Genomic DNA, 20,615 nt, shown 5'->3' with positions numbered 1-20,615 from the left:
GAAAATGTCATCATTTACAGGCACTGAACGTGACAGACCTAAATTGTTCTAAATTGCTTACACCAGTGGAAGGGCAAAAGGCAGTAGATAAGAAATCTTTCTCCTGTGAAAGTGGTCAAGAAGAATCAGAGGTTCCTCAGCGAGGCTGGAATCTCCATTTTTGGTTTATTCAAACCCCATATAAACCTGGTCCCAGACAGTCTGTTGTAGATGACCTATGTTAAATGGGGGCATTGGGCCAGATTATCTTCAGAGGTCTCTTCTGGCTCAGTCCTCTGCTGTTTTGAGCAGGCTGTAACTATTCCCTCTAAGCATCTATGTGAGGTCAAAAGCTCATCATTTGCTACAGTTAAAGAAAAGTTTTTTGTTCAGTGCAAGAAAGAAAAGGACTCAGAAATGCTGTCCCCTTTTGCAGAAACTTATAATAATTAACTTCCTGTTCTGGGCAATAAAATGTGTTGAGGAATTCTAGGCTTTTTAGTATTACCTGTGAAAATAGGCTGGTTTGGTAAAATTCTGTGCCTGCATGAAAAAGTCTACTAAGCACTGCTGTGATTTGCCACAGCCTGGCTCATGACACATTTAAATGGTCTCCAGTTTTAAACTTGCATGTTTTCAGTACTTCTTACACTGACAGTCCTGTTAAAATCTGTGCATGAAAGCAGTTGTAACACTTGATTTAATAAAAGTGGCTTTTCGTATGTATGACTTTGAAATGGCAACCTCAGCTAAAACCATACCAGCAAAGCTTGCTGTGCAGTTGATGCCTTTTTACCTGAAAATTCCCCTCATGGACTTAACATTCCCTTAATACTGGCTTGGCAGCTTGCTTAACTTGATCTATCACTAGGTTGTAACTCCGGAGTTTAAAATTAGGAATGAATCTTTTGCTTCACTTGCAACACCTGTGGATATTAGAGACATGTTAAATTGTTTCTTTTTGAATGCTAGCAGATCTGGTGTCTGTAACAATGACTTTTGCCCTGAAGAGGATGAGTTGATGAGCCTTAGTTTAGCTCAGTTTACAGAAGCATCAAATATACATGAGTTCACTGTGGCATTGAATTTAAAATACATTGGAATTCCATTACCCTCAAAATAGAGACCATTCTGTCATCTGCTATGTGCCACTATTATTGGGAGAGTACAAAAGTGATGTTCCCATATCCCATAGACAGTTTCCCTTCTGTTCTGCTAGGGTTTGAGAACAGTACAGGCAGAGAAATGAATGCTTTTAAGAGTTTGAAATAGTGTGCCTACTGCATGAAAGACTGTCGATGATGCTGAGTGCAAGTCGGGTGTCTGTGTGTTTTTTAAAAATAACTGAGATGGACAAGGTGATACTTTTACATCTCTATTGCCTCTCCAAGTGAGGTGGGGTGGAGGCTAAGGTTTGAATTCTTAACAGACATTTAAAATAATGCAATAAACAATTGTAAATAATTAATTTAATATGCTTTCTGTTAAGGGACCAAGCTATTTGTAAGATTATTAGTGTTAAGGGTTGAATTTGATTTTTAGCTTGGTGAAATAAAGCACTTACCTTTACAGAGCACAGCATGGGGCTGTCCATTTATGCATCAATGCCTCTTGCTGTAAGCTCTGCTTTGGCAAAGAACTTTTAATTAATATCATGTTAATTGTAATTAATATAAACAGTATCTGACTATGGCAGGTTCAGTTAAAGCTGTTCTGGCAGTACTGGCACATTATCTGCTTCTCTTAGTTCATTCTGTGACTTCATAGAATCGTTAAGGCTGGAAAAGGCCTCCAGGATCCAGGATAACCTCTGACCAAACCACCCGCCCTGCCCTGACTAAACCACAGCACCGAGTGCCATATTCAGTTGTTTCTCAAACACCTCCAGGGATGGTGACTCCACCACTTCCCTGGGCAACCCATTCCAATGCTCAATCACCCTTTCAGTGAAAAAATTCTTCCTGATTTCCAACCTGAACCTCCCCTGGCTTGGCTTCAGACTATTTCCTCTCATCCTGTTGCTGGTTGCCTTGGTGAAGAGACTGACCCCCACCTTTCTACAACCTCCTTTCAGGCAGTTGTAGAGAGTGATAAGGTGTACCCTGAGCCTCCTCTTCTCCAGGCTAAACAACCACAGCCCCCTGAGCTTCTCCTCCCAGGACTTGCCCTCTAGTCCCTTTCTAGGTTCTGTTGCCCTAATCTGGATTTGCTTCATCATTGTCCCTTCAAAATCTCTATCTTCAAAATGTTATTTCTAATCTTGTTGCCTTCGGTATTAAATTGCTATGTTAAAGCTGAGTATTTGGGAACATTTTTTAATAGGCAGCTGCAAGATAAAGTATGATGTCAAAAGTGTTCTTCAGCTACTTAGTTTTTAGAAGTCAATAGACAGCTTTTTTGGGGGGAAATAGATGAGCTTTACTTTTCTTAGGAAAGCAACAGAAAGTTGTTACAAACTTAGCTATAAACAGTGGGAGAGGTATGTGTACACAGCCAAGTTGCCATGATTTCCAAAGAAAAACCTTGTGGAATGATTTATAAACATTTTTAAGAGAAACACAGGACATGTAGAATTTTATTTTGAAATAAACAGGAGTTAATATCTTCAGAAAAAAATAATTCTTAATTATGAGTAACTTCTGCATTGACTCCAAATTATAAAGTGTACATGCAAGGATGCTGACTTTATGGCATGAGAGAGGTGGAACAAAAAGCAAGTTAGGCAGGGGTAAAATGAGAAAACTGGAACCAGCTGAGCATATTTACTGTTGGTTTTTTTTGTTATAGCTACCTCATTCTGTTACTAATAGTTTTCAAGGTATCTAGTCTGATGTTTCCAATGCCACAGATGTTAGGAGAAAACATGTGACTGGTAAAGGCCTGGACTTGTGCAGAAGTTCCCCACAGAAGCAAGCTGCAGAAAACATCATGCTGTGCTTCAAAGGGTGTGATCTGAGTTAATTTTCTGAAGGTCGACATTAAGTGTTTGTAGTTCCATAAGACAGAAAGTGAAACTGGATCCGAGCTGTTGCAGCTGGTCTGTGTATTCCTAGGGCCTGCATAACAAAAGTCACAAGGACTGGCAGCTGAAGGAGATGGAAGAAAGGTTCAAATGAAATTTAGAATAATAAAATTCCCCAGTAAGCAGAACCATTACACTTTTTTCAGTAAATGCAACAGTGACAGTTCTACTTAATGGGCTATAAAGGTATGTGTCTCTATAGCACATCTTCCATTTTACTGCTCTTGTGCTTCAGTGATATTTGAGTTTTGGATGGAAACAGAAGTTTCTGGCATTGGCTGAAATGAATTATCCTTTTAGCTTTCTCAGTTACTTACTGCTTTTGATATAGAGTCAGAAGATAAGGTGTCTTTTGAGCTGATTATTAAAAAAATGAAAGAGAAAACTGAGAATTAATAATTGCCTCTGTTTTTCTTAATCCATGATTGCAGAGTTGGTATTTACCATTATATTGCATCATTAGGTAGAACATGGATTAAGGCTAAGGTGGAAAGAAAACTCTGCAGGCATTTTTAGATCTGATACTACTCACAACCTTTTAGGTCAGTAGTGATTGAGAAGCCTTTTCATGTTATGGAGGCTTGTTTAGTGGCTTGTGCCAAGCACAGGTGAAGATGTCAGAAGAGGTGTCTTTTCAACTTTTTGTGGGCAAAATAACCAGAGCTTGCCTAAAGTGATACAACAAAGCAGACAGGACTTTGCTCCTTCTGTTAAGTAATTCTTCCCAAACTGCTGTTACGGAACATGTTTGTATTTCCACGTCTTCCTTTAGAAGATAAGGTTAGTATATTGCACATCGCCCTCTTCTGGGATTAAAGTGGGAGAGTTAAGGGAACAGTCTGCCAGGGTCCACTGGTGCAGAGCGTGTGAGCAGCTGCCTGCTTTGAGTGGCAGAAAATAGACGGAGCTTGTGTTTACAAACCAAACATATGCAGGTGCTCCAGAATTCATGGTGCCATGGGTGATGGATTTCAAGAGGATGGAGAGGACTCTTAGGATTACATAGAGACTATATATATATATATATATTTATATATTTTTATTTGTTTGTTTGTTTGTTTGTTTGTTTATTTATTTATTTATATATACGTATTTTTTTTTTAGCTATTAAAAAAAAAAAAAAACAAAAAAAAAACTACTTGAGAAATGAGACCTGTGTACTGTTTACTATGATATACTCTACCAAGAACATCTTTCTCATTTTCAGAAGCTGTACTAATAAAAGGGTTTGGCATCTGCAGTTCTAGATTGATTTTGAGGCTGTGAAATTCATGAACACAACTTAATCCAGGCCCAGTTTTTAATCAGATTCTGTTGTTTTAAGTTTCTTGCATAAGATTCAGTCAATTGAATGCCCAGGAAAATCAACAGTTCTGCATGCAGTTATTTTCTCACTGAATGTGCTACTCAGTGGCCAGGGTTTTCTTGTCTGGTTTCTGGGCTGAATTTTTAACCCTGACTTACTGTAAGAAATGAAAAATCAGGCTCCAGTAGTTCTAGCAGAGGACTAGTAGCAAGGCCTGCTTCACTCCAGGCTGCAGTACAGGTGTTACCATGGTAACTTCTTAAATATCAAAGTACTATGTGGGAGTGATGCCTACTGATTTTTTCCTTTTTTTTTTTTTCCTTTTTTTGTTTTATATATTCTCTGCATTCTTTACACATATATTTGTAACTCTGTAGTGCATATATATATATATATATATATATATCTTCTTTTTGCCCCAGGACTCCCAAAATCTATTTTGGGACCCCCCAAAATCCATTCAGGACCATTCAAAATCCTTCCAGAACCCCCTGACCCCCCCTCAACTGCCCTAAGATGCTCCAACCACAAATTATAATATATATATGGAAAGTTGGAAAAAGTGACATTGAGGGGGACTCCTCAAGAATTTGGAGGTTGCAGGGTGGGATTTGGGTATCCCAGTGGGGTCAGGGGAATGGGGTCCCCATTTTTGTTCCCCTTGACCTTGAGAAATTTGGCCATGCTGGAGAAATATTTCAGGCTGGCCTCAGCCTCTTTCTTCTCTGCTGCTTGCAGGTTCACGCCCTCCAGCCCCTGCAGGGGAATGAATGAAGGCCATGCTCGGGGCCATGCCCAGCCTGTGGTCCCGGATTGTGGAATTGCCCCTGTAGATGATGCTCTGCTTCTGCAGTGTCCTCTGCAAGACTTTGCTGATCCAAGCCTTGGTGGCCTCGTTAACCTGGGTCTGGCGTACATGGCCACTGCTGGCCTTGCCCAGGTGGCCCACACTGAACCTGAGGTCCTCCTGGTAGGGGTCATCCTCAGTCTCCCAGACGTTCATCCTGTTGGCCTGTTTGTGGATCTGTGTCAGCTCCAAGTGTTCCTTCATCTTCCGCCAGCCCTCCCTCTTCACCCTCAGCCTGTCCAGCGGCACTGGCAGCAGCTTCACTGGGGCGGGCTCCTGACACTTTGGAACTTGGGCTCGATCTCCTCCTTCAGCCCACAGCCCACCTTCCTGTCCTGTCTCTCATGGAAGCTGTCCACCTGGCTGCCAGCGTGCACTTGGCCACCACGAGCCGTGACGCTTTTCTCCTCAAATCCAGAGGCAGGGATCGAACGATGTTGCTGTGGTAGATGAAGCCAGGGTGGGGCAAGATGGAGGTAGAGGAGAGGCCGGACAGTGTCCAGCGCTGGGCCCCCAGCAAGAGGATGTTGCAGGCCGGCAGCTTGGGATAGCGGGGTCAGTCCCCCTGCCACCCCCATGATCTTGGCAGCCAAGGAGGCCCTGAGGATGAGGGAGAGGTTGGGGGCGATGAAGGACATGCAGGACTACACATACTTGTAGATGTGCAGCTTGGCCCTGCTCAGTGCTAGGCCACACACATCCTCGATCCTGCCCAGCTCCTCCTCTGACAGCTGCTGCCCCTGGGTGGTGGAGGCCGTCATGCTGACCACTGTGATGGTGGAATTGGACAAGATCTGCTGCACATTCTTGTTGTTCTTGCATTTATCCAGGGAATTCCCCAATTCATTGAGAGTTTGGATTGGGCACCAGTGAATCTAGCTCCAGGAACTGTTTGGAATATTTGTCCCATATGAACTTGTGGATGATGTTGAGCTTGTTCTCAGTCTCCACCATGAGCTTGTTTGCATCCATGATCAATTGGTATTTGGGGGCCGCCTCCACTGGTCCCAAAACTTCAGCTGCCCTGGGCTGTTCCCCGATGTATTCCTCAATTTTCTGTGTGACCTCAGCAAAAGCCTTGGACCCCCAGAGCTTGGCAGCGCTTCGCACAGACTACCTGGCCTCAGGTGGCTCCAGGTCCTCCCTCACATCCTCAGTCAAGAGCTCCCTTCTGCTCCTCTGGAGCCTTCGGCCTCATCCTCCTCCCCTGCCACCTCCTCCAGGTCTGCCAGCGACATGGCTGAACTGGGAGCATTCCTGCTACTGCTGTTCCTGTTACAGCCATGCTGATGTCACTTCTATCAGGAAAATCCACAAACAGCAGAGGTTTATGTCCAAAAAGACAACAGAGGAGTCCTGCAACTTTTAGTCAAACAAAGGGAGAGAGTCCACCAGGGCATATGCCTGTGGGGTTTTCTCTCTCTAGGCTTTGGAGGGTTCAACCTCCTTTTATCCTTAGCTCCTGGCCACATGTTGCCCTCTTCCTTTCCCCATTGTCTGAGGAACTAGTGCTGGAGATAGGAAATTTAAAATGTTCACAGAATGAACTGCATTGGAAGAGATCTTTGATATCGTCAAGTCCAATCATCAAGGCTGTGCCCTGTGGGAAGGGAATTTCTGCTTCTTTCCAGGACATTGTTCCACCAGGTGAAGGCCTGATGAGCTTAACAGTCTCAACAGAGGGGGAGCAGCAGAGAGGATACACAAAAGATAACCACTATCATAATGAACCATCAGCTCCAAACAATAAACCTGGAATGGCCAGAGGCACCTGTTCTGGGAAAGGAGAGATAAGAATGAGAACCTAATTACCATCAGAGTCAAAAAGATCTGTGACCAACAGGAGACCAAATACTAAGAATTACATTACTTGGAACCAATGAACATTGAATCAGTGAATGGTGATTCATACATTGACTGTATGAAATTTCTGAAAAATCAGGTAAAATTCATGTGTCATGGAATGATTTTCTCTGCACACCTGGGCTATGTGTGGATGAGATGATTTCTGTTGCACATCCAGGCCAGAAAAAATAAACCCTTGATTCTCTAACACTAAAAATATTGTTGGAGGCCTTTTGTCTTTCCTGCAGTTTTGGGGGCACTAGGAAGGTACAGCCTTCCTGAACGGCCTACCACACATTCTCCCCTTAAACCTATTATTTTACCCCAAAGTTCAGAAGTTCAGGCTTGTGCAGACCCTTGTCTGTTTCATGAGCCAAGCTGTCTAGGCTCTGCAACAAACCCAATGGCCAAAATTAGCAGAGATCAGAAGACCCATTTCAAAACCATTAACACCCACACTTCACCCATCAAATTGTAAGGACATTAGCTTTCCTCTCACTTCTGACTGCATTACCCCTGTGCTCCTAATTGGTATTTTTTGACAATTATGTTAATTTACTAAACTTGTAAAATTGTGTGCACCCATGTGGGGGCTGGACTTTCGTGGACATTTCTCTATAACTGCCTCTGGAGGCCTCCAATGAAGACAAGCTTCTATATTACCTCCTATACTAATATTATCTTGAAATTGTGCACTGTTTCATTTCTAGGTTGAAAAAGGCATCAGGTGCAGAAACTTTGCCAGCAGAGACCTGGTTCTGTCCATTTGAGATGCAGGCTCTGAGATGTATCACAGCTGGGCGTCTCACAGAAAGCTGGTGGAATTAGGAGCTAAATGAGCTTTTGAAAAGTTAATTCATTAATAACACGTTGCCTGAGTAGTTAATGCAAGTGGATTGAATAGTATGTGTCAGGGTGGCATGATTTGCCCTTAACAAAAATATCAGTGGGGAAAGGAAGTATTTATAGCCATAATCTGAGGGTTTCATTGTCCAGTCACCTCTGTGTTCCAAATTATTCCTTGAAGACCTTCTGAAGGCAGCTGTTGAGGGAAGGATGAATGTTTCCAAACCTGTGCAATGCAAGAGATTCAGAGGCTTCCTCAGCTGACTTCCAGTTAGTTCTCACTGTGGTCTCAAGCAGACTTGGCACAGGATATGGGTAGCTGATGGGAAAAAGCAGCATGTCTGTCTTCTGCTGACTTTAACCCTTGAAGCTGTTTGGTTTTGGTGGAATATGAGACCCCTGGCACATCAAATCTGTGTTTGCTTTCCCAGAACACAGGAAAGCTGGCTCCCTGGCAACTGTTACGGCTTCATTAAGATCTGAGATTTTTATGGGGCAGAACATTTTGTGCTGTTTTTGCTGCCACTTGATATCCTGGTGATGGGCCCGAAAAACCCCGATCTGTTTGTGTGTACACATGTGCTGTCCTAAATGGGGATTTGCAAGGATTATTTCCTTCAATATGGTAACAGCTACTAAGAAACACCTATCAAAAGGAGCACTGTTGTAAATGTTCCCACACGTCCTCTCAAATGCCCTACCCATGCAGCTCTCCGAAGGTTCTCTTTAAAGCAGGCAGAGCTGGTGTTGGAATAACACCCAGGCTTTTCCCTGGTCCTTCAAGAGGATTTACTGTAGTCTACCTCTAAGCAGAGGTCAGACCAAGTGAAATCCACAAAAGGATTATTAATGACACCTGCCAGGACAGAGCAAAAGAAAACACCAGAGGACACAAAAGGCCACAGAGTCCCCTTCCATGAACTTGTCAGACCCATGAATGAAACACCTCAGCCTCCTGACACTTCTCTGACCAAATGAAATGTTTTCAGTTGTTTCAGCTTTCTGGAGCTGCACAGCAGTGACCGTAGAGATGACCTCTGTCTGGATACCCAGAGGGCCCATAAAAAAGTTATTCACAAATCAGAGGGTGCCTCTGTGGACCTAGTGCGAGATGGTTTATAGGACTTTTGGCTCATCAGGTGAAGAGCTGGAGGACTGGAGGTGTCTGCCACCCACTGTTTGCTGGTCATTCTCCAGCCCTTCATCTTCCCCCTGAATACTTCCACATCAAATGTCATAGGAGCACTCTAAAGTTCAGAGGTTTTTTTATGACTGTGCTAATGCAAAATTGCTTGACCACTCACTGTATGTTGTATACTGAAAACTGCTTTATACCAGTTCAGGGACTTGTTATTTGGCTTGAGTTCCAGATCTGTTTGCTTGCAAGTGGTACAAATTCTGAAACAAAGAATATGAAATAATGCATAGTGCCCTTCAGGTACAGATACCTTTTTACTGTAGGTAAGAGCAGGTTGTAGAAGGGACGGAGATTTAAGGCAAGTGTATTTCACGTTATACAACCAGCTCTAGGTTAAGCATCTTATGCATGTTTTGGCAAAATATTCAAGCATTGCTGCTCCTTTATTAATTAGTATCTGAGTTCTCTACACCAGATATGTGTACATTATTTCAAGTGTCAGTTCACCGATAGGGTTTGTTTGCATTCATTCTCATGCTTTCTCTGTGTCATAATTTTCGTACAGTTACAGGAACAAACTTGTTTGAACATTCCTACTTGAGTAAAAAAAAATATTTTCCCATGAGTATCAACTTTTTGGCAAACACTTATGTGAAAAGGATCTGCTGTGGAGACTGATCTGTGTGATTGGGAAGATTTTACTTTGAAATCCCTTTATAATGCAGAAAAAAAATTTTCAGTATCAGTCATGACACAGAAGGTCTGCGGAAAATACAAACTTCACCCAACTGTTTGGAGTATCGATAAATAGCACTATATTTTCCAAGATTATTGGGAGTGAAGCTGAAGTTGAAGGCCATCTTTTTCAATTATATCTGAGGAAACCTCATGACCCATTTGAACAACCAGGATATGCTTCTTGGTTTTGCCAATCACACCTTGTTTTGTGGTGATTAAGTAACTGGTAAAATTTGATGCATCCTTGGGATGGACAGAGTTCTGCTAGGTTCAATTGTTATGTGCTAATTTTACTAATGTAAGCACAGCCTTAATGACGCTGTCAGTGTGTGATACTGTGACTGTAGCTGAAATCTGGTGTGGCTTTGGTTTTGGCTTGTCAGGTAACATTATACTGAGGGAAAGCTGCATTTTGTCTGGGATCCTGAATGCAGTTTCCCTCACTTTGTTTTTGATCTGAGGCCTGTAGGAGGTCAGTGGGGATGATGTCTGGGAACAAATGGAAGTGTGCCAGTACAGAAAGCTGCAGTGCCGTAATGGAGCATCTGTTGCAGTAATGTGTGAATGCCTGGCATTCTGGGAGCTGGGGCACAGATTGTTGCTAGCTCCTTCACAAGGTTATTTCGGAAGTGCACAGAGCAGCTGGCAAGGTCTGGGGCAGGTTTAACTCTCTCGTGGCTTCCAAGTGCACACTGCATTAAAAGTTAAGTACACTTCAAGAAGCAGTTTTTCTCAGCATAAAAAAGATTTATTTTTTTTTTCTGTAACTTATGCTTGACCTCCACACTAAATCCCTTGGTCACCATCTGAATGCATTACATAGTGTGAGACATGCAAGAGCAGAAAATAGAAAACTTCAATAAGTTTTGATGGGGTTGGGTGATTGTTTTTGAAAGGGGATTGTTGAGCAGAACTGAGCGAAATAATGAGATGTTTATTGGGAGCTAACATTACAGTACAGCCAGACATTAACTGCCTTGGGAACAATCTGTAGGATGCAAGGAGAAAAGCTTTCATCAGTCAACACTGTGCTATCCAACTACATAACTGAGGTTACAGCTTGCCATTCTTCCTACAAAAGGCTTGTAGGCTTACCCCACAACTGCATACTGTCTGCTAATAAAATGTAGACTGTAACATCTTTTTCTTTTACATTTGATCTGGACTTTTTAGCTGTTTTGTAAACAGACTTGCTATAATGAAATATTAGTAGGCAGGAGACGGTATCATTCATATGGGAAATAAAGTTCCATTGCTACTTAATATGGTGTTAGACCCATCTTGTTCCTCTACAGTTCAAATGTGACTTACAATGTGAAGTCATGGAGACAGATGAGTAAGTCAAGTGAAATACAAAAATGAATAGTGACAACATTTCTCATGGCCTCTTAGGACTTTATACTTATCACCTTTGAAACTTGAATTTCCTATTTTAGCGGCATGTTCTTTCAGGTGAATGGCTGAGTGTGGTGAGTCACTATGGATGCTTGCTGTGCCTAACAAAGAAGTTGCTCATGGATGTCCCCCCTTTGTTGTACTTTCAGATGGCTTGAGATGATCATTATGTCATAAAAAATTGAAAGAGATGCACAGATCAAGATGTCTAGGTATATACAGAAGCTAATAGTCACTGCATAAAAGAGGTGAGGTGATCTTTCAGCATTTGTGTGCTGAGTGCTTTTTATTAGTTGCTTATTACACAGCATCTTCTGCTGCCCAGTTTGCTTTGAGGCACAGTTGCAGTGTGCCATCTAATTCACAAAAGGCTGTTCATGCTGTTCATCCTTAAATGCTGAATATGATCTTATTCACAATGTGATTTTTTTTTTTAATCCTTGGGTAAGTTTCCTGTCTTAGATAGTATCTATCTGAAGTGTTGTTTGAGGGAAGGGAATGCATCTTGGCTGGTAATTAATCTCCAGTAATCAAAACTGATTTTCTCAGTAGGTGTTGCATAAACACAACACTGGCCACAGCAAAGCTCAGTTTTCCCATGACCTGGTCCTGTAGGCGTTCCTGTATCTGATGGGAGGCCTTACATCCCACTGTTCTCTGTTTCCCTGGTGTCTCTGTTGAGATCTGTGCTGACTGGTAAGAAGCATGAGAATAGTGTGGTGCTGCAAATACTTTTGCAGTAGATCTGTTTATTTTTCACTTTTTCTGTCTCTAGAAGAGAAAGGTCCTTTCAGTGCTGTATATAGAAACATTGTATGTTCATTTTATGCCAAGGGCTTATTCTTTCCTAGGTACTCATGTTTGACTTGAGACATGAGAACTGGATCCCCACAGAAGGAATCATTTGAAAGTATAAATGCCGAATTGTTCAGTCAGTGCAGGCTACAGTTTCTAAACCAAACTGAAACATGGTGGTAGTTCTCTGGTGGCTGATGGGGTTTTGTTCACTGCATTTAAATTTTTTTTTCATCTCTTTTCTTTTTTCTTTTTTTTTTTTTTCCTGCTTTAGGCTCTATTTCTCCCTGCTCTCCCTGTTCTGAAACCTTACAGGTTGCCCACAAGTGTTTTTTTATGAATAAATTGTAGGTTTTGAAAAAAGAAAAAAAAGATGAAACACAGTTTCTGTTATTTTTCATCCTGCCTTCTGCTGTAAGGGAAATACAAGCGAAATACACATTTTCAGGTTGCATAGTAATTGTCAGCATGTGTTGTCCATCACCTCCTATAATGAGCAACTCTAGTTTGTCCTTTCATTTTTTTCTCAGGGATTCTCAAGTCTACCTTGCCAGACTGAAACGCATTAGGTACATTTGTGATGTGTAAACATCTTGTATTTGTATTCTTCTATAAACTTGGAACTAAAAGAAATGCTGAGGTATTGACAAGTCTCAGAAGAAATTCCTGTGTTGACTTAATGCCATGCTCAGTGATACAGAAATGTTTCCAGTGTACTTTCCATGAAATCATGTACTGGATTTCTTTCTGTATGAACACGACAGAAAACAAGAGGTTTTGTTTGCTAAAGGGCAGATTATATAAAAAAGATGCACTGTTCTGGGGGGATTCTTCTTGCACATGTGCACTTTTACTGGGTCAGATGTGGGTGGCCTGCATCGATAAAATCAAATATCTGAGTAGGCTGCTTGTGGACTGCTCAGTAAACAGCTCAAGTACTGCGTCCAGAAGTGCCTTAAAACACAGTCATGTAATATTTTTGGCTCAGTATATTGCGAAATCTTTGGTAGTTTCTTTACAATAATCTGTTTGCCTTAACCATACTGTTAGATCTCTGTAGCATTATTGGAAAAAGGTGTCTCTGGTAACACTGAAAGTAATTTATTCTCTCTTGATCAACTTTTCCTTTCATCTTGTGTACCAAAACCCCTTAAAGGGCTATCATGGGCCAGATTATTGACATATTAATGTAGTGCTCGATTTCATGTTATTCACTTCACTTACATTTTTTTCCTCTCCCTGTTCCCTGGTGCACACAAGATGTTGCAAACAACAGGCAGCTCTGTTTTCAGACACTGAAAAGATTCACAGTTCATACATTTATTTTGTTTTTCACTATTGATATGATAATAACTTGATGGCTTCAAGGTAGGTCAAAGTACAGGTAACTTGAAAATCACCTTTTTTTGTGAGGGAGGAAAGTACAGACATGGTGTTTCAGGAAACTCTGACAACACCTGGAATTATTTTTATATGTATTGGGCATGTCTACTCTATTTTTTTGTTTTGGCTTTGTGGGTTGTTCTTTGTTTGGAGGGTTTATGTGGTTTTATTTGTTGTTGTTGTTGTTGGTTGTCTGATTTCAGGCACATGGATTTTATAAAACAGGCTGAAATTTTACTTTGAGCTCTGTATTTGATGAGCTGCTCCTCCACAGTGATATTAATTCATTGGTGATGAAAGGAAGCATTTTTTTTGCTGGTGTATCAGCCCAGTACACTGGGCTACTAAGTTAAATATTAAAAAAAACTACATTGACAGCTCTCCTGCTTTTACTCCTACCTACAGTTGTGATGTTTGATTATCAAGTGTTACCACAAAGCTGAACTAAAATATTCATATATACTCAGTGAAGAATAATCCTGTTGGGTCTTTCACTGCATGCTTCCTTGCCACGACTTTTTTTTTTTTTTGTTTTTGTTCTGTCTGGTATAGTGGTAGAAGTAGAAAATTGAGACTGGAAACTAAATTTGGTATTCCACTAGTGTGAACCATGTGACAGAAGAAAACAGGCACACTTGGTGTATATTTAGTGGCACCAGCTGGAATTTGTTTTAAACTGATGCGGTTTAAACTGATTCTAAGTGGATTTAGGCACACTGATCTGAAGTGAACATCAAAACTCCCTATGTCACACAACAGTAAAGCTGGAACAATTTATCTAGGTTCTTGTTTGTTTTGTCAGCATGGTGTTTGCAGCTGTTCTTAGTTTTCTTTATTTCATAATAGAGCTCATATTCAGCTGTAACAAACTGTGGTTGCTGTCTCCAATTTTTCTTCCATTTGCACCCATTCCTAGGCAGACTGGGTTAACTGGGGCTGTCTGCAAGGAAGGTGCTGTGAGCTTGAACAGGGAGAGGGAGCCTCCAAGAGGCAGGTGAAAAGCAAAAATTGAGTTTAAAAAGCTCACAGAAAGCAAAAGTTTGGGCCAGGATCACATCACAAGAGTTCTGGACACATTTTAGCTTGTAATTTAATGAAAACTCCAAGAGGAAATGGAAAGGTGTACCCTGGAGGTAGCAGCCACCAAGAATTAAAGATTTAAAAACAAGCCTAACAAGCAAACAAAAACTAAAATCAGTTTACTTGTATTTTTAGAATAAAAGCAATTAAAGGGACCCAAAATCCGCTCTCTTTGATGCAAAGTTGTCTGAGCCTTAGGCATGACATGGCTTAGTGTCATCCATGGAAATAAATAGGAAGTACACCTGTTTTCATCATTTGGGAAATGGATGTTATCAGCTCTGATTTTTCAGATTTCTTTTTCATCAAACACTGAAGCAGGAGCCAGGATGAAAATCTAACTTGTTAAAGCAGCAATAACCCTCCCCATAGCTGTAATAATAAAGTTCTTTTCTGATTTGAAAGAACAGCATGTTGAAGCATTAAATTTTCCTGATGAGATGATATTAAAATAAATAAAATTAAGTTAGAAGCTTCTGATTTATAGTACCAATGAATACAAAGCTTTAGAAGAATGTCTTGTTCAGAAGCTTAGAATTAGAGTATCAGTTTTATTGTGGGAAACTTTTTTTGCAAAGCAGAAAAGACAAATTCCTGACTAGTTTTATCATCTATTTATTTTCCTGTTGTGATTCAGACAAATCAAAGTTTAAAAAGTCAGCATTTCATGTTTGACAATCTGTGACTCAGCTCATTTTAAAAAAAAAATCATCAATTCAATGAAAACTAGCACTTTAGACTGCCTTTGTTACACAGAAGTCTTATTCTTTTCATGCACACACATGAAAATTTATCAGCTGGTGTTTACAGTGCTTTCCTTCCAGGGTTTACTGCCCTTCCTGTGGGTGCCAAGCAAGAGGACTCACATTAACTTCTCCCACAAAAAAAAGGGTTGTGGGGCAGTAAGGTCAGCTGAACTGCTTGGAAGGAGGAGTGTCATCAATCTTTTAGTAAGTAAATGTATCTTTAAACTTTACTGCCTTCACAAAGAGGTCCATAGAAAATGTACAGTACCAATTAATGGTGTTTAGCCACTATTGCTCTCTGAAGAAATTTCCTGGTTTATTTTCCTCTGCAATCAATTTCCCCATTATACTTTTTAGTACAATGTCTGACTGCTTAGAATGAATCAGTAATCGTGTTTTCTTCCATTCACTATGCAGAATTGATAGTATTTTATAAGTATGTAACTTTCTATTTCCCATTCCCTTTATTTATGTGTACGTGCTACAATAAGGAAACCCAACAAAAATTATATATTAAATTTAAATATATTTTGTGTGCTGGATTCCCTGGCATGCAAACTTCTGTGTAATGGAAATAGGGCTAAATATTTTCTTTAGTAAAGGACATCTGTGTAGTTGCATGTGTTTTATAAGCAAACCTATTCAACTCCACTGATGTAGAGATTACACTGCTGCAGCAGAATTCTCCAGTGTTAAACATTGCTGACATTTAGCCTGTAGAGGTTTCAGTGGGATTTCAGATCCCATTTAAATGTACTTTTTTTAGAATGTCAAAATAATGTGCAATTTTAAAATCTAAAAGTGGTAGTTAGGACACAAAACACTAGTTTTCATTTCTAAAGAATTTTACACCTCTGAGCTGTTTTGGTCATTTCTTATATTCCATTTGTACAGGTAAAATGACTACATAAAAAGCCTAATCAGAAAACCTTGATACATTTCTGTTGTGCAAAGTGACTCCAGTAATTGAAAAAATGAGAATTATAATTCTGCCTAGTTTATGATGAATCGAAGTGTACATCTTAACTGTTTAAAACTCAGTGTTACTTGATGGCAGTGATGTATATTTGCAATCTGCCTCCCAATTAGAAATAATGTAGTAGTGCTCTTCATATCCTTTCTAAGTTGTTTCAGAAACTGAGAAGACTCTGGGATGACAGTATAACTCAGGTTGCAGATTAGTACTTAGTCTAACTACAGCTCAAATGTTTTCCTGGATTAAATAGAGCATGAATATTATCCCATACTGGCATACCCAGAGAACATTCCTGAGCTGTGTGCTCCAGTACCTGAGGGCTGCTAGGTCAGGAAGTGCAGGAGAAGTTTTTCAGGAGTAGAAATGCAAATTTTGGGCCTGTTGCCAGCTTTATTTGTGACCCTTTTTCTTCTGCACTCTGCTCTTTCTGTTCTTATACCTGGAGAGTGTTCTGCTTGTCTGTGCTCAGATGGATGTCTGATGTGGTGCAGATGCTTCACGTCTGAAAGGCAATTTTGTATAAGAGTTTAACTGAGAGAAGGGTTAAGGAGAGGCTGCTTAAGTTTATGCCTGATTTCGGTCAGCTGTCCCACATTTGGGAGCACAAGCACCAGCCAAGGGGTGCCTGTTGTGTGCAGTTAAAGTCCTTTTTTGCTACCTTTCCGCTCTGATAAACTGAAGTATCTCTGACTGAACTTAACTCTTGCATCTTGCTCATATGCCTCTGTAGTTTGGCTCAGTCAAGACTGCCGTTTCTAAAACAGTTCATGATTTAAGCTCCAGATACTGCAGTAAAAAGAAAAACAACTGAACAAGCGAGTGATGGATCCTGAGATGAGATCATTGAGCAAGATAATGAACAACTCCTTTCAGACATGAAATACTACTGTAATTCCAGCAATGTTCTGGCTATCAAAGTTGAATTACTATTGCCTTGGAGGTTTTGTAATCAGCCTGCTGGAGTGCAGCCTCCTGTCTGCTGAAACACTCCAGTTAAGTGACTGTCTTGGTGCAGTTATGCTCCTTTATCAGACACTTGCATTCACTGTAGGCAGGGACGTGAGGGCAGTGCTCTGTGAGGGGATAATCACACCTGGACAGCCAAGTCAGCATTCACAGAGAAGACCAGCAAATGTGGAAGGGTGAAAAAGACTCTCGTGAATCTGGCTGAGTGTCTGCATTGTTGCCTGTTTCTGGACCTGCTCCAGAACCTCAGTTTTCCTTCCAAACTGAGAGGCCCAGAACAGGACACAGCACTCCAGGTGAGGCCTCACCAGTGCCCAGTACAGGGAGACAATCCCTGCCCCGCTCCTGTGGCCACACTGTTGCTGAAACAGGCCAGGATGCTGTTGCCCATCTTGGCCACCTAGGCACAGCTGGCTCATGTTCAGCTGCTGACAGCCAGCACCCCCAGGTCCTTTTCCACTGGACCATTTTGCCGCCGCTCATCTCTCAGACTGTGGTTGAGGGATGCCTGTTGTGACCCAGCTGCAACCTGGCTCTTGGTCTTGTGTAACCTCATGCTGTTGGCCTCAGCCCATTGATCCAGCCTGTCCAGATCCCTCTGCAGAGCCTTCCTACCCTCCAGCAGATCAACTCTTCCACCCAGCTTGGTGTCATTTGCAAATTTCCCAATGGTGGACTCAATCCCCTCACCTACATCATCATTAAAGATACTAAACAGGACAAGAAACACTGGACACCTCTCTGGTCTTGTGCAATCTGCTGAAGCTGCAGGTTCATCAGTGAAAACCTGTGCTTGAAATGCTCATTTTTCCTCACCTAAAGAACCAGTGCTTTACATACCTTATGTGTTGTGCTCCTCTTTTGGTGCTCTGGGATGCTGTAACTGTAGCCCTTACTACTCCAAAGTAGCAACTAACAAGTTCTGTGTAGGTGGTGAAGTAAGAGTGAAAAAGACTAATCCAGACAAGGTTGAGGAAAAAAGGTTATTCTCAAATCGTTCTAACAAGTGAAGCTGCTGCTTTCTGTCTATGTGATTAGGATGAAGGACAAACAGTAGTTGGTGAGGCCAGACCAGGCCCGTATCCGTCTAGGAGTACCTCAGGTTGGAAGGGTCCCATAAGGATCATCAAGTCCAATTTTCTGCTCCTCACAGGACTATTTAAAACTAAACCATATGACTAAAAGCACCAACTAGACACTCCTTGAACTCTGTTAGACTTGGTGCCATGACCAGTTCTCTGGGGATCCTGTTCCATTGACCACTCACTTTCTCTCTGGGCCATTCTCTCAGAATCTTTTCCTGATGTCCAGTCTGAACTCCCATGATGCAGGCTCAGCAAATGTTTGAACAAAACAACTGTTAAGACATACATCTGACCTAATTTAAAGCTCTCCTGTGGGTAGCAGGCACACCTGCTGTGTCTCAGAAATTTGTCTAGCTATACTTCTTCATGTCTGTCTTGTCTTCACCAAGTATTGCCAGTTGCTGTATTTTCTTTTAAAACAAGTTTATTGGTAAATATTTCCTCTCTAATGAAATAGTTTAGTGATGACTGGATGTTGCTTAGTTTTTCTTCTCAGCATGCCTTACCAAATGTTTCAGCTCTGTGCTGTTTCCACTGCGTTCTACTGTTAATAAAGTTCTTGTGCAAGAATTTTTTTCACCAGTGATTTGCTGACCCTTTTTCCAGTATCTCCTAATTTTTCTCATGGACCGTGCTTCAGAGACTGCAGGAAATTCCGAATTATGGTTAGACATAGAACTGAGTTGTTCCTTAGAAGCTTCCAGGGTCAGCTCAGATGATTTTTAATCATGCTCTGAAACATGTTTTAGATGTTCAGGCTTCAATTATCCAGCCAGTTACTTATGCTTGCTTTATTATATAGATTTAGTCTAAAGATTCGCATGAATGGAAGAACGCTGATGATTTCTGTAACAGGGATGGGACAAGCAATTTTGAAAACAAAATGAAATGAGCCATTCAGGTATCCATGATGCAGGTCTACCTAAAGCCATTTGCTTTTGTGAACACCATTCTTAGTGTGGCACTTTGTAAAGGATAAATCAGAAGAAAACCACTCAACATACTTCAGTGAATTCTAGTATCTGTGTTTTATTACACCTTTTCAGAACTGTGGGTGATCTGGCCTCCAGCTTGCTGAGGCACAAAGGTACTACTAATTCCTGAGGAAAACGAATGTCAGTGTGTTGTTGTGAGCACTGAGGCTTTCAGAAGTAATGTTTGAACTGTAGGTTCTTTTAAAAAGATTTGGTTTATACCCTTCTCTTTCTTTGAAGCTGAGGTAAACCTTTCCCTCTTTGGAGACACTGATATGAAGCCGATTCAGGCTGTGGCTCTGATGTTTTGTCAGTTTTCTTACAGTGAAAATTGCAGTAGACATAATACTCAGTACGGATAAAAAGAATTTCTAAAATTTTGCACAATCATTGAATGCTGCTTTTGCAGAGCACAGCTTAAGATGTGTTTCGTAGTCCTGCTCTCTTTGTGTGAATTTCCTGGTCTGCCTGAGCCTTCTGAAGTTACTCAGCTCAAAATGGCCAGCAGGTGGATTGTGTTGGTAAAGTTAAGCAGATGAATGGCACTATTGCATTCATACATGTGCCAGCAGCTCAGCTGAACTACCAGGCATCAGTATCTCCCCTTAAAAGCAGAGCTCTGAAGGTGCTCTGTGTGATGGTGCTGCTGGAGAGAGGCTTTCATGCTGTAGAAGAAGTGGATCATAAAAATTGCATGTGACAGCCAGTAGGGAAACTCAGCTATTGCAGAGGCCCTGTGCAAGGCTAAATAATGCTGAATAACACTGGTGAAATATTGCTGCAGATACAAACAAGAGGCCTGGAGGCTGATCTTGTAGATACTTGTCCGTATATTCTTTTTAATACAAGGAAGTAATTAATCAACAGGAGTAGCTTCAAATGTAGCTAGGAGAGCTCTGCCACAAATGGCCCAGAATCTGTGTGTTGATGTGAATGTGTGCATGGAGTTTAGTCTAATTAGCAAACACACAGTGTAGCATGTTAGTGCAATTATTGCCTGTAAAGGAAACCATGGCCATTGAATGCTTTTTGTTTTTTTCACCATCTGGAAGGTGGGGACATAACTGGAGCTATTGTTTTGCTAATACCTGTGAAAGCTAAGACAGAGCACATAATAAATGAAAAAGATTTTATGGGAATCTTGCCAATGTTGTCTGTTTCTTGGAAAATGGTAAAGAAGGAGTATGTTTATTTTTTTTGGTAAGGAACTTCAGGCTGGGAGGAAAATTAGCTGTAATTTTCCATTAAACATTTCTTGAAGTTGGAAGAGGAATGAAAATGGAAAGTCCTAACATCAAGGAATACCCAGATCGCATCATGCAGACTGCAAAGTTCTCAGGTTATTTTAGGTTATAAAAGGTTATTAAAGCTACATAAAATTATGTTCTAGGTAAACCCCCTAAAATCAGCTGTTGGAACAGACTTACTGCAGTGTTCCCACTGATAAGGCAATTTCCACTGTAGGAATCTGTACTAATTAAAGGTGAAAGGTAC

General features: G+C 41.1%; 1 protein-coding gene across 1 annotated transcript; it reads right to left on the bottom strand.

The window, feature by feature from the left end:
* Positions 1-4,889: 4,889 nt before the first annotated feature.
* Positions 4,890-6,392, bottom strand: PRPF31 (pre-mRNA processing factor 31). Its single transcript, XM_015623641.1, is given in 7 exon segments — positions 4,890-5,081; positions 5,083-5,441; positions 5,444-5,512; positions 5,515-5,698; positions 5,700-6,012; positions 6,014-6,323; positions 6,326-6,392. Coding segments are annotated over 7 exon segments (1,494 nt in total).
* Between the last annotated feature and the right edge of the window lie 14,223 nt (positions 6,393-20,615).

Source organism: Parus major, chromosome 4 (assembly GCF_001522545.3).
Source record: "Parus major isolate Abel chromosome 4, Parus_major1.1, whole genome shotgun sequence".
NCBI classification, from domain to species: domain Eukaryota; kingdom Metazoa; phylum Chordata; class Aves; order Passeriformes; family Paridae; genus Parus; species Parus major.
The sequence above is the reverse complement of the archived record's forward strand: the minus strand, read 5'-3'. Positions and strand labels throughout refer to the sequence as shown.